Source organism: Castor canadensis, chromosome 11 (assembly GCF_047511655.1).
Source record: "Castor canadensis chromosome 11, mCasCan1.hap1v2, whole genome shotgun sequence".
NCBI lineage: Eukaryota > Metazoa > Chordata > Mammalia > Rodentia > Castoridae > Castor > Castor canadensis.
This window is the reverse complement of record NC_133396.1, coordinates 100583472-100597667: the sequence shown is the minus strand read 5'-3', so window position 1 is coordinate 100597667 and position 14196 is coordinate 100583472. Positions and strand designations below refer to the sequence as shown.

The following is a 14196-nucleotide window of genomic DNA, read 5'->3' as shown; positions in this document are numbered from 1 at the left end:
AGACCTCAAGTAGTTAAGGGCTCCTCGGGGAAAAACATTCATACAGTGCTCATCAAAGCAAGACAAAATATTTGACTGGTTAAAGTGGAAAGTCCTGAGTTAGAGGGTGGCTGGTGCTTTCTTATTGGTTAAGTTATTCTGAGTTGAGTTTCTGTTTGCATATATGAGTCCAGAACACTGGAGCCATCTCAGCCTAATAGCCTCTGAGCTAATTTTTTGAAATAGTACAATGACTATGAATAAGAGGAAAGATCTACTTCAATATGGTGGTCAAAACCTCTGTAAGGAGATGACATTTAAGCTGAAGCTGGAGCCTCTGAACCCAGTTACTTAAACCTTAACAAAAAATTAATAATGTATGTGAACAGTGCAATAACTTTATTAATTTTTTTACATTTCAAACCATTCAATTTTTCTTAAGTGGATAAACTTCCTTTCCTTCATGAACATTTTGAAACATTAAAAAAAACAGATTGTTTTAAATAGAAGAAATGTAGCATTTTCTTGGTAACTTTGAATCCACATCCCTTTCTCACTCCACCAGGAGTCGCTGACCTTGGTAGGGCTCTTCCTTCAGAAATCTTCACTTCTGTGTCTCCAAGGTGACTTCCTGCTTATATTATTATTCTTGCCTTCTCGAAGGTCAGCTCAAATCTGTTCAATCCTCAAAGATCCCAGCATCAAAAGGAGAAGAAATTCTTTCCTCAGGGAGCAGGGAAGGAAGGAGGCTGAATAAACAATGACCATGGATTAGGGAAAGAAGGAAAGATGAAATGGGAAGACAGGGAGATTGAGGGAGAGGGGTGGTTTTCAAAGAAAAAAGCCAGTGGTATGAGTGGGCTGGAGACCCATTTAGGAAGCAGAATCTGGGGATGGGGTTGGAATATCCTCGAAGCCCAAAGAGAAGGAAGAATGTAAACGTCCAAAACTAGTCATAATGTCTCTTTATGTTCCATAACACCCAGCACATATATTCCTTAAAAACTTCCTTGTCAGACCCACACTTTCAACACCTATTTATTGCACGTTGTGTTGGAGATGCTGAGGCAGGAAGAATGGGCTTTGCTCACAGTCTTTGCTAATGGAAAAGACAGAGATGCGTAGAGCCCACAATTCAGCACATTCAGTGTTATAACTGTACAACACCGCGCCGCTTACAGTCATTTGCTAGAGTTAACTGGAAGACAAACGGTCACAAAGCTAGCCAGATGCAGACTGTAACCACTGCACCACTGCTACCTGTGAGTTCTCTGAGGCATGAGAAATTTATTCACACCTCTTCTTCACTGGGTCTTCGGTGGCTATAAAACACAGGTACATAAAAGATGCTCCTTATAAACCTGTTACTAGAATGAATGAATGAATAGGTCTTAAAATACTTCTACCTTTGACAGAGGGTAGATATCAAAAGGTTGTTTTATTTTTAAAAATTTATTATCAATGCTATTTTTAGTTGATGCGTAACTGTATACACATATGGGGTACAATGTTGATGTTTGATATATGTGTGTTTGTGTGCATTGTTAAATCAAGTTAAATAACATATTCCTCACCTCATTTACCTATCATTTTAATGGTAAGACACTTGATATTTACTCTCTTAGATATTTTGAAATATGCAATATTTTTGTGGTGTTGGGAATTGAAACCAGGGCCTCATGTATGCCAAGCAAGTGTTTTACCCCTGAGCCATATCCCCAGCTCTTATAACACACTTTTATTGATTCTAATCACCCTGCTGCCCAGTAGATCTCGAAACCTACTCCTCCTGTTTATCTGAAGTTTTGCAACTTTTGATTAATACCTCTTCATTCCCTACAGTATCATAGGATTTTAAGCAGAAACGTAGCACAAGCATTCCTTAATTCAGAATTAACCCTCTGTCAGTGCAACCAAGAAGAAGACCAAAGAAGGAGGGAGTAGTTAGAAGGCCATGGCAATTGTTCAAACCAGAAATAAAGAGAAAGTGAGCAAGGGCCTGTAGTAGTGGGGAAGAAGAGGCCTCTAAGTGACACCTGGATTTGTGCCTTGGGCAACAGAAAGAAAAAAAGGGGGAGTAGAGAAGGGGCTGAGCATGGGGCAGCATCCATCCTGAGCAGGAATGTGACACAGAAGGGAAGGGCCCTGGAGAGAGCTGCCCAGGTGACTGAGGAAAGCCTGCCCAGGTGTCAGAACTCAGGACTAGGGCACACCATTGAAATTAATAATCAGGATACTGCTGGGGGCAAACCAGCAGCAAGGGATTCGAGAGTAAATGGCTGAAGAACTGGAGACAGCGGAGACCATCGTTTCAGAAAACAACTGAGAAGAGGAGAGAGTTGGGGTGTGGATGGATGAGATGGTTTTCTGCCGTGGCCTGTGACAGAGTTGAAAGAAGAAGCCAGGGGATGTTCACATTTGCCTAGCAGAGGAGCTCGGCCTTGGATTCCTCTCAGAGCAGCGCTAGGCAGGGAGGGGCTGAGGTGTCTCTGAGGACACAGCCAAGAATGTTTGGGATCCCTCCTCAGGGGGTTCTAAAGGACTGAGTGGAGATAGGTAGCATCTTCCGTCAGGGAGTCCCAGAAACAAACCAAAACCCAGCTGAGTCTGCAGCAGGCTGAGGCATGAAGATGTGAGGCTGTCAGAGAGGGACAGTGGCTCCAGAGCTCTCATCTCCTGCCACCTTGGAGACACTCCCTGTTGCAAACTAATACCCATCCCCCTTCCTCAACGGCTTCTAGATCCAAGAAGAAGGCAGGCAGGGATGCTGAGAACCAGACCCAAGGCTCACCAGGAAGAGCAGGTTCACTGAAGAAAGCCATTACCTGAGCAGAGGGGTCTGGTGGAAACGGAGCTAGAGTTCTGGCTAACGGGGTTTTTGGCAGTGCAGTAGTAGCTGTCGCTGTCCCCAGATCTCCAGGAGACACTAAGAGTGGCTCCCCCATGGGACACCACTGCCCCCTGGTCAGGGGGGTCCCAGCTGTACTGAACATCCTCTCCAGCCTGTTCCAGGAAGCAGGTCAGGGTGATGAAGCAGGTCTTGTCCCTCATGATTTGGGAGCTGGCAGTGATATTGGGCTTCTTCAGCCTCTCTGTGCCAAGAGGAAATGCTAGAATTATGAGAAAGCTCTGGTCCAGTCAAGCAGGGGAGAGGAAAGGTGAAAGAGCAGTTGTGAACCCCTCCTCACCATAGACACGCAGGGTGAACTCCTTGGTGATGTTGACTGGAGGAGTACGCAGAGTTATCCAGGCTCTATAAAGGCCAGAGTCCTGCAGCCACAGGGGGCTGATCTGAAGAGAATAGCCATGGTGGGGGGTACTCAGTCGTCTGCTAAAGGATCCCTGTATGTCACCAACCTGGACTGATTTGCCTCCTGGTTCTGGTTGCAAAACAGCAACAAGCCCTTCAGAGCTCCATGTGACACTTCCTACCTCCTGATCCACTGGGACCTCCAGTGGGAAAGTGGCTGACTCCCCAAGGGTGCCAATCACTATCTCCCCTGCCATGTCCTCTAGCAGAGTTCCTGACCCTGCAGGCAGACAAAGGAAAAGAAAATGTCAGCTTCAGTGTCTCCCTACCCACTCTGGGCAGCCCCAGGCCCCCTCTAGCCCAAGGCTCCTCCCACCTCCCCATCAGCTCCAGTGGGACTTCTTTTTCTACTTCATGACCACATAGGCCCAGACCCACTCCTAGCCTATCTTGCCCTCTCAAGGGTGGTATCCCCCCTCCACAGGGCCTGCAGGGGACCAAGATTCCTTCTCCACTTTCTCTGCCCACTCCAGAACTGCTAGGCAAGGTGCTTGCTGGGGTCACTTAGAGGCAGGCTGAGGAGCCAGGTACCTATGCAGAAGCGTGGCACTGAGACCAGATGGGAGGTGCTGTTACTGACTGGGTTCTTAACTGTGCAGGTAAAGGTCAGATCACTGTCTCCGGGCCTCACGGAGACACTGAGGACAGACCCTCCTTGGGACACCACAGTCCGGGAACCCAAGGATGTCCAGCTGTAGGTGGTAGTACATCCTCTGCTTTCTGTTGCACATGTCAGGATGATGATGCAGTGTCCATCCTCAACCGTTCTGGAGCTCAGTGTAACACGGGGCTGGGCCAGTTGCTCTGTGCACACAAAAGGAAAAGACTGAGGACCGGGAAACCCCTCTGGGCCTCCACTTCACAGGGCATAAAATCACAAGGCGTTGTCACAAAAACCCTGTGTCACAGCTGTTCCATTTCACAAGCTCAGAATTCTTACTTAGGTAATTTTCCCAATGTCTCATCTATTTAAATGGTGAATCCAAAACCCAAATGCCATGATTTGACCCCCCGAGCCTGGGTTCCTACCCCTGCACAGAATAGATAAAGGCCTACAAGCATGGAGCTGTGTTGTAATTACACCTTTCCCCAGAAGGAGGCTCCACATCACACACTGGACTGCTAGGTCCTGAGCAGGGTTGGTTCTCTGAGCCTTTGAGGTTCCTCCCACTCCCTTGGACCTGCACCCCATCTCCTCTTTCCCTAGGCCCATACATCCCATGCTCTTCTTCAGGTGTCCACATTGCCATTATCTGCCAGAGCCAGGAGCACTGCAGGAGGCAGCAAAAGCAACTGCTGATGACAGATGACGAAAACAGGCTCAACAAGATCACAGAGCCTGAGAGGTCACTCTGATATTCAGCCCCAGCCCTGTGGCCCAGCCAATTGCAGTCCCAGAGGCAGCTCAAATGTAAAAATAGGATCACACAGGCCAACTCAGAGTGTGTCCTGGGAGAAGGCGACCTGAACTTCCATTTATAGGTGACTTTCTGCTGCCTCACCCCAGTGTATCTTCTGTAGGGTAAAGTCTTCCCCCTTTGACTTCTGCAGGTCTTCTCCTCATTGTCTTCACAAGCTCAGGCAGCTACACATGGTGACATGCTGGAAACTCAGAGAACAGAGCACAATGTCTGAACCTTCTAGCTGTGTTGCAGGTGTGTAATTTTTCCTCTCTGAAGCTCAGTTTTCTTAGCCTAGAAAGTCCCTGGCCTGCCTCCTGGCTCCAGTGACATGGGGAATGCCCTATGAAGAATTAAAAACCCAGCCCATTATCATAGCTGTTAACACTGGAGTCAGCACAGAGGGAAGGGCTTTGTGGAAGACCCCACCCCTGACCAGTCAGCACAGCCTTTTCTCCTGCACAGAGCTTTACCAACTAGTCCACAGAACTAGTACACGGGATAACCTCATCTTGCCTGAACATCTATCAGCATAGCCAGAGGGCTCTCCACCAGCTTTGGGCCTATGCCAGGGAGCTATCCTACACAGATTCTAGTAGCCTCACCCCCAGAGTTGCAAAGATCAGGGCATAACCAGTCCAGGTCTGATTCATAGCCAAAATGCTTCCTCCTCAGCCAAGTACACCTGACCAGGAGGCACCAAAATAATGCCTCCATCTAAGAGGAAGATTTCCTGCCACACAACCCAAAGAAAAGGAGAAGGCTCTGTGCCTTCCCCCCCATCAGTTAGTTTCCCCATGTCTACCCTCACTAATCTGTACCTTTCCTTTATCCATTTGGGAGAATGGCTCTGCCATGGCCCCCTGAGACCTTGCACAATTCTCCCAGGCAAAGCTGGAACCACAGCTAATCCCAAGACAGGAAATGACCAGTAGGCTGTGAGGCACTGCCTCAAAGTCAATTCTCCCTTGCCCATCTCACTCTGGGAGGCCATCATGAGACACTTCCTCCTGGTGTGGGCCCTCCATCGAGCTGAGCTGCAGACCATAAGACCTCCTGGCTGCAGCCCAGACCAGGCTCCTCAGCATGGGGTGTTCACCACTTGAATACTCTCATAGGCCTGTGTCATCTTTGCAGGTGTGTGGGACAAGGACCCAGGGGCTTGGAACCTTTGGTTACCCTTCCTTTCACTATCTGTTTAAGTAATAAATGGTATGAATCCAAAAGTGGCTCATGGTGTCTTTACTGGCCAGATTAGCCAGGTGTTGGCCTTTTTGGTGCTGTGTGGTGCTCCACGCTTGCCCTTATTGTTCTCTTGGTAGTTTCCTGCTAAAATGTTTCAAATTTTCTTTAAGGAATATAATAGCTTCCTCCTTGCATCTGTTTGCTCTCAGAGGAAGATTGTGTTCCTGTTTTAGCAATGCAGAAGCTCAAAGTCCCATGAGTAAGTTGGGGAAAAACCCAGCTCTCAGGGTCTGAAAAGCCATTCCCTATCCACTGCTTGGGTAGGAGTTCTGCTTCAACTGGTCTGAGGCAAGTCCTGGACCTCCTCTTTTTTTTTTTTGCAGTTTGAACTCAGGGCTTTGGGCTTGCTAGGCAGGTACACTACCACTTGATCCATTCCTCCAGCCCTGTTTTGTGTTGGGAATGAGATAGGGTGTTACGAACTATTTGCCCGGGCTGGCTTCAAACCATGATCCTCCTGATCTCTGAGTAGCTAGGATTATAGGTATGAGCCACCAGTGCCCAGCAAGGGCCTCTACAGTTTTTAGATTCTCCCCAGCAACTCTATACTTTTCTTTTTTACAGTAAGCAAACATTAGTCTGATGCTGAGAAATAAAATTGTACGTTACTAGAAGGCTGTGATAATGACTGAGAGTCTAACATGGCCCTCATCCACTTACCCCAGGACACTCACCACAGACTTGCAGGCGATACTCCCGGGTGTGGGTGACATAAGAACTCCTGAGGTCGATGTGGGCACGATAGGACCCTGAATCCTCCAGACTTAGATTACTGATGTGCAGGGAGTGGCTAGGGCCCACAACACTCAAACGACCCCAGTACCGGGTTTCCGCCTGGTAAAAGGTGTGTGGCCCTCCGGCTTCTACCACTGTGATGGAAGCGATTGCCCTGGGAATTGAACGGACCATCCAGGAGATACTCTCTACCTGCTGTCCAGGCAACAGTTCCAGGGGCAGAGTGACAGACCCTCCTAGCATCCCAGTTACCACCAGAGGTGCTAGGTCTTCTCTGGTGGTCGCTGACCCTGTGGACACAGAATAGAAGCTTCAGGGCATCCTGACTAAGCCAGATGGTCACAATAGGTCTGAGAGTGAGTCAGGGAAGGAATTGTTGCTCCCATTTCATAGATGAGAAAACAGAGACCCAAAGAATTTTGGTGATTTGCTCAGAACCGCACAATCTGATAGTGACACAGAGCACGAGCAAGTACCTGGCCTTCACAGGAGAGGGCCTTGCTTCAGAGTTGAACTAACTAACATAAAGTGAAATGGTTGCCTGAATGCTACCCTAGGGCTTGCACATGCCAAGTGGAAGGGAAGGAAGCAAATTTTGGGGAGGTACCTGATGTTCCCCTCTGCCACTCTGAGTCATGCTTCTGTGACAGATGAGCTAAGGCCAGAATTCAGAGTCCAGCCCCATTTCCAGCAGGGACTGCCTTGTGCCATCCCCAGAGCTGCTTGTCCAACCACTTCTGAAACAAAAGCCAGCTCCTCTGAGGCCCAGCAAGGATCGCTGGGAGCATGTCTTTGTGGAGCAGAAAGATCAGTGCTGTGCTGGCCACGCTGGTTTAAAGGTACTCAGTAGGACAGTCATTAGGATCCCAGCCTATCCTGGATTTGACAGAAGAGTGTAAGACCAGGAGGATCACCCAAGTTCAAACTTTCACTCTTATAGGCACTGTGTGATCTCAGGGAAGTTACTTAACCTCAGATTTCTCATCTGTGAAACAGAGAGTAGCACCTAGGATTTTGTGAAGGTTACATGAAATAAGACAAGGAAACACTATTCATTATTCCCTGTTAGCATTCACTGTAACTATTATAGTGAATTATTATAATTGACTAGAATTCCTTATTAGTATTCTAAAAGATTCTTGCATCTCACTGAAACTAGTCAGTATCTTGTAGAGACACTTTTAAGCCACTCCTCATTAGTGTGACCCATCTCTGGTAGCGGTATTTTTGTCACACAGACATGCAATCCCAGGAGCAGAAAGCTGGAAGCTGACCAAGGTCTCCACACAGTCATCTAGAGGAAAAGGGCCTCATAGCTCAGGAAGGGGGTTTGGGTCTGATTCACACTTGGAACCAGAAGTGCTGGCCACATCACTGCAGTTAGGCCAAATGAGGAAGCAGGTCCTTTGCTAAAAGTTAAACCGAAAAGTCCTGTGATAATAACTGTGGGTGTAAGTAGTGGGAGGCTGAGGCCACCTTGTGGGGGCCGTGCACACCTCTCTGGGTAACTGCAGCACCTGGTGCACTCACCACTGAGCCCGCTGAACCCACCGGAAGCCCCTGTTCACTTCTTCTTTGCTATAAGCTGGTGAGAAGCATCCCACAGCAGTGTGGTACAGACCCCAACACCTTCCTCTCCACACGCTGGGGCAGTCTGAGATCTGACCAAGGGGAATCCCACTTTGGGTAAGCAGCATCCCCAGCACAGTAACTGAGTGGGCATGGTTCAAGTCCCTCTCCCTTCCTGCAGCCTTGTCCCAGCTTCTACTTTTAAGCCAGCCATAGCTTCTCTGGGTTTCTGAGCTTTGTTGGCTAGTTTTGTTTTAAGCTTGTTCTTCATTCAGCCTCATATAAACAGCTGTGTTGTGTGTCCTTCCCCAGAGTCCATGGGCTACCCAAGGAATGGAGAAGATGGAAGGAACAGGATTCTGTTGGTAAGGTAAAGTCAGGCCGGGTGAGTCACCCCATAGTAAGTTCTGAGCAGGATATGTCAGGCTTCCTGGCATGAATCCTGTTTCCTGATTTTTTTTTTTTTTTTGGTGGTACTGAGATTTTAACTCAGGGCTTTGTGCTTGCTAGGCAGGTGCTCTGCTGCTTGAGCCACACCTCCACCCTGTTTTCAAGTTCAAGTAAAGGGAAAGTGACATCGAACAGTCAGATGCAGGACATAAATGTCAACAGCCAGACACTTAGTCAAACACATAGTGTATGTTATTTTATTTAATCCTTCTAACAATCTTGTAAACTACATACTCTTTGTTTTTCTTTTTTTCTTTCTTTTTGGCAATACTGGGGTTTGAACCTATACCTTCTAGGCAGACACTCTACCACTTGAGCCACTCCCCCATTCCTTTTTATTTTATTTTATTATATTTATTCATTTTTTGCTTTAGTTATTTTTTGGGTAGGGTTTCACATTTTTACTGTGGCCACCTGCGGAACAAGATCCACCTACCTACTTTTCCACATAGCCAGTATCATAGATACATACCACCATACCCAGCTTGCTGGCTGATATAGGGCCTCACGAAAATTTTCCCCATTGAGCTGGCCTGGAACCTTGATTCTCCTGATCTCCACCTCCTGAGAAGCTGGGGTTATAGACAGGAGCCACCATGCCCAGTCCTATAAGGCACATATTATTATTCTCATTTTACAGATGAAGTCCATGAGAGTCAAAGAGCTTAGGAAACTTTCCCAAAATCCCTAGCTAGGACTGAGTCTAAATTAAAACCTGGGTGCAGGGCTGGGGGATGGTTCAAGTGGTAGGCACCTGCCTAGCAAGCACAAAGTCCTGAGTTCAAACCCCAGTATCACCAAAAAAAAAAAAAGAAAAAACAAAAATAAGACCTAGGCACGTCTGACCCCAAAACTGATGCTCTGTTAGTTACACTGTGCTGCCTGCAGCAGAATTTCTCTATGCTAGTTCAATTTATGTTACACTGACACTGTGTTTTTCCTACCTCACACACAGCAGAGGACCTGGCACACAAGAAGCCTCAAAAGGTGTTTCTAGAACTGAACAGAGGAACCGTGAACACATTTTTAAGGCAAGACCCAAATTTTGCCTTAGGCCCAAGAGATGCCCCTGTGGACAGTGACCATCAAGGGTCTGGTTAGAGACCAGGAAGTGGGGAAGCTCCAGATGCATGTTCTCTGTAAGGTAGGAGGAAAATGGGGGTGGGAGAAATGTTACAAGAATCCAGCTTCTTGGTTCTATTTGAGCCTTTGGTTGAGGACACTGCAGGTTTCCCAGACTTTCCTCATTGCTGCTGCTGCATTCCTACCATTGGGTTATGCTGACCCGTGTCCCAGATCACCAACCATGGTGCCAGAACATGCTACCTAACCTCTCAGGCTATCATCTGTAAAACAGGTGTAAGACTATCTGCCTTATCATATTACACGATCCTCATAGGAGTCAATTTTTTAAAAATCTAATTGACTGCTTTGCAAACTTGAAGCCCTGAGTTCAAACCCCAGTACCACCAAAAATAAACAATGTTACCAGAAAAAGTCTAAATGAAAGTGTTCATAAATTGCCAAGCTTTCAACATATCAAAGAGCTTTGTCAGCATGTTAACCGGACACCTAAAGCTGGAGAGAGGACACACCTGAAGGCAGGTGACTCCCCTAAAGGAGAATGAAAGTGAAAGCTTGAAACTCCAGAGACTAAGAACCCAAGCCCTCACCATGAATTTCTCAAGAACTGTCTTCCTCTAACCAACACCCAAGCCCATCTCTCAGATCCTCGAGTGTGAGTAGTAAGAATTCAGAATGACGCCAACTACATGCCAGACTTGAGATCCACTGTTCAGTCACTTACAGAACAAGGAAGTCCCGATTCAGACTGAAGGGTGCCTCTCAGGGGCTGGCAGGAGGAGAAAGGGGAAAGATACACAGAACACAAATCCCAAGGTACTACATCCCATGGATTCTTAAAAACCTGAAAGTCTCAGGGAACACCCTTAAAATGGCAAGATGCAAAAAAAGTTGAGTCTCCCAAGGTAACCCCGAAGACCTGCCCCCTCAGTGACCTACTTCCTCCAGCTAAGTCCCACCTCCCAAAGTTTCCAGCACCTACCAAAAGTCCTGAAGTAGGTGTAGCTAATCCCCATCTCACACCCTGCCATCATTCTGCTTCCCTGGAAATGCCCAAGCTCCTTGTTTATCATCAAATAGAAGAAATGTGATGATGGCAAGAATACAATCTGGGCCTATAAGACCTGAAATTATAGCCCATGCACACACCTGCACACTTATACATGCAGAACCTGGTTCTCAGAGAAGCAGCACCTTCAGTGGGAAGAGCAAACCAGTGTTTGAAAGCCTGGTTGGTGAGGAAGGGGCAGACTTACCAATGAGAAGACCGAGAAGGAGCAAAGACAACTGTGGAAAATGGTCCATATTATTCACCCATAGACTGAGCTGCCTCAAAAGCAGCTGCTGGACTGTGCATGTGTCAACATCAGCCCACAAGCATTTCCTGTTTTTAGTGTCACCACTTTAATCATGTAGTTTTTGAGTCACGAGATAAGAAAGTGAGGGGGCATGAAAGAAGGAAGGATAGGAATCATCAGCTTTTTAAAGTCAAAGTTAACAATGTCACAATATCATAGCTTGCTTTAAACCTTTTAGGGCTCTAGCATCCCCTACAAGGCTAGGGTCAAAATCATGGTGGACAAGACCCTCCACAATTGACTCACATCTTGCCAACAAGCTTAGCTTCATGTTCTGTCATCAAATTTCACACCTTGGACTCCAAACTCTGCAGATTGCTTCTAAAGCAGTTTCCTAATGATTTCTTATCTTTGTAAGTGCAATCCTACTTAGTACAGTTTTGCTTATTGGAGTACCCTGCCACGTGCCTTACCACAGCATCCTCCCATTGCCCATCTCAAGGCTGAATCCATCAGTACCTTGGGAAAGGCTTCGTGGAAGCTCCGGGCTAGATTGGTATTAGGACATCCAGCTTCTCCTGACACTGAACTTTGGCACCTCTGATTCTTGGACCTTTGATTGCGGACTGGGACTTTACTATCAACTTCCCTGGTTTTCAGTTCTTCCAACTCAGACTGAATTACACCAGGGGGTTTTTTTATTCTGCAGCTTGCAGAAGTCAGATGATGGGAACTGTTGCCTCTACAATTGCATCAGGCAATTCCTGTAATAAATCTCTCTGTTCCTCTCTGTCTCCTATATGTATATATCCTATTAGTTCATGCTCTTTCTGTCTCTCTCTGTGTCTGTCTGTGTCTTTGTGTCTCTATGTCTCTCTCTCTTTCTCTCTCTGTATGTGTGTGTATATCTCTCTATAGATAATTAGACAACCCTAATACTTATTTTATTACTGAGAATGGCTCTATAGGAACTGAATTTTAAGGATGACTTTTCTGAGTTGGTTCTGAGAATTCAGCAACCTGATTAGATTTTAAAGTGTCAATTACTCTATATATCCAATAGTAAAGGGAGCACTGAAAGTCCACTATTTGAGCTGTTTATAGACATATGCAAAATATCTGTATTGGATATTCCTAGTCAACTATTTATCTGAAGTAAGAACATAACTGACTATATTTGGCACTTAGGAACATCTTTGGAAAACCAAGGACTATGATGGTGGTGGTTGGTGTTTTAGTTTTACATGGCTATGACTAAATACCTGACAAAAACTACTTAAGAGAGGAAAGATTTCTTTTGGCTCAGTTTCAGAGATGTTAATCCACAGTACTTGACTGTGTTGATTCTGGGTCCATAGTGATTCAGAACCTCAGGGAGGTGGGAGCAAGTAGAAGAGGAGGCTGTTCATCTCATGGTGGGCAGAAAGTAGAGACAAGAGGAAGACATACGGGAAAACACACTCTGAAGAGCCCATCTCCAGTGACCTACTTACTCCAGCTAAGTTCCACCTCCCAAACTTTCCAGAACCTTCCAAAATAGCATTACCAACTCGAGACCAAGCCCCAAAACATGAGTCTTTCTAGGGTATACTTCAAATCCAAACCATAACAGTTGGTTTCTCCTAATATCACAAAGTCATGAAAGAAAAGAAAGCGCTCAGCAATTCAAATCCCAAGCTTGAATGCACCATAAATAATCTAATAGCCTCTAGGTATATCCTAAAGAAGAGCCTTATCTCCTGTAGCCACAAATATCTGAAAATCAAACAGAATTTCATCCTGAAATTGGCTGAACTACAATGGAAGTTGAACTCCAATTTCAAAAAGAGGGGGGGCAAAGCAGAAAAATGAGATGCTATAAACAAGGATGGGGAAATGTGAGAAAACCCTGATGAAACTGGGGACATTGAGTCCCTAAATTCTGCTGAGTCTTCTTTACCAGTGGAAGAAAGCTTCCCACATACAATGAAAACCTGTCTATCTCCTACAAAAGTGGATTCCCAATCCAAGTAGACCCCCAATGTCAGCAGCAGCCCTACCCCCAGTGGTAGTAGCCTCACCAATCACAGGGTGTGGGCCTCTCCACACCCAGTGATCTCCACTTTTCTGTGGGGATTAACCATGCATTGCCTGAGGAAGCAGCAATGGCTCCCCCTAAGACAATTGCTTGCAAGACAATACTGATTCTCCTCAGGACCCATCTCCATCAGGGCTCTTTGCTTATATATCTATAACTACACGCAAGTCTCAACAAATCTGTAAAAGGAAGATACAAAGTGTGACCTATGAGGAGATACGCTACACTCCCAAAAGAACTAGTTCAAGTTTTTTCATTGATATTGCAGAAATTCAGGGAACATGTATGAGAATAGATACCAACAGTATGAATAATGTTGGAAAGAACATAAAGTTGGATCAAGTTAAATTTGATATGGGCTCACCAAGTTGATTCTGCATCTAATGCTACATCCTAGGGGTAGATGTTAAAGGGTCTCTGGTGTTTGGTTGGTTAGATGAAATATGGACCAAAAGAACACCCAACATGAGCAAACTAGAAAAACCCAACTTCCCATGGTTTAATATAAAAGAAGTGACTCTAAGACTTAGGAAGATTGGAATGTTAGAGAGGATTTGTCATTTAAGGCCTACTCACCCACACTGGGAGCATCTAGAAGGGTCTAGAAGGCCTAAGTTTCACTGGTACTTTGAGAAATTTGTGAGAAGAGTCCCAGCATATGTTAAGGGCTTCATGAACACTCTTTAATGTAGCCCAGATCTTACAGTGGGAACCACAACACTCTGCTGAAGGACCAAATGCAAGGGAATAATTGTCCTGGGGTGGCAGGGCCAACCAAGTGCAACCCAAAGGCAAGGTGGGTGTGGTTATCATACTAGACAGCAGAGTCAATGAAGCAATAGGAGTAGTGTGACTCATAGACAGCTATGATATTGCTAGTTGATCATGATGTTCCTAGAGGTAAAATAGATACAAAGCCTAGTAAGTTCTTACTTGCTCTGTATAAGCAGAAATGTTCTAGATCAAGTGGACAAAAGTCAAACTTGAATGCTAAAAACAGAAAGTCACAATCAATTCCCAGATTTGAGCCAGCCAACAGACCCAGAACCC

The 14196-nt window shown here is 46.0% G+C and overlaps 1 protein-coding gene across 2 annotated transcripts; it reads right to left on the bottom strand.

Moving 5' to 3' along the window:
• Window positions 1–361: 361 nt before the first annotated feature.
• LOC109693189 (T-lymphocyte surface antigen Ly-9-like) lies at window positions 362–11135 on the bottom strand. Of its 2 annotated transcripts, none has more exons than XM_074047686.1 (6): window positions 11028–11135; window positions 6609–6959; window positions 3821–4093; window positions 3168–3509; window positions 2805–3071; window positions 362–728 (listed from the first exon to the last, which is right to left on the bottom strand). In XM_074047686.1, the coding sequence occupies exons 1-6, from the start codon at window positions 11074–11076 to the stop codon at window positions 649–651; spliced, it is 1362 nt and encodes a 453-aa protein (XP_073903787.1). In that variant the 5' UTR covers window positions 11077–11135; the 3' UTR covers window positions 362–648. The 2 variants fall into 2 exon arrangements, with proteins under 2 accessions (XP_073903787.1, XP_073903788.1); XM_074047687.1 differs by having other exon boundaries at window positions 3168–3359.
• Window positions 11136–14196: the final 3061 nt, after the last annotated feature.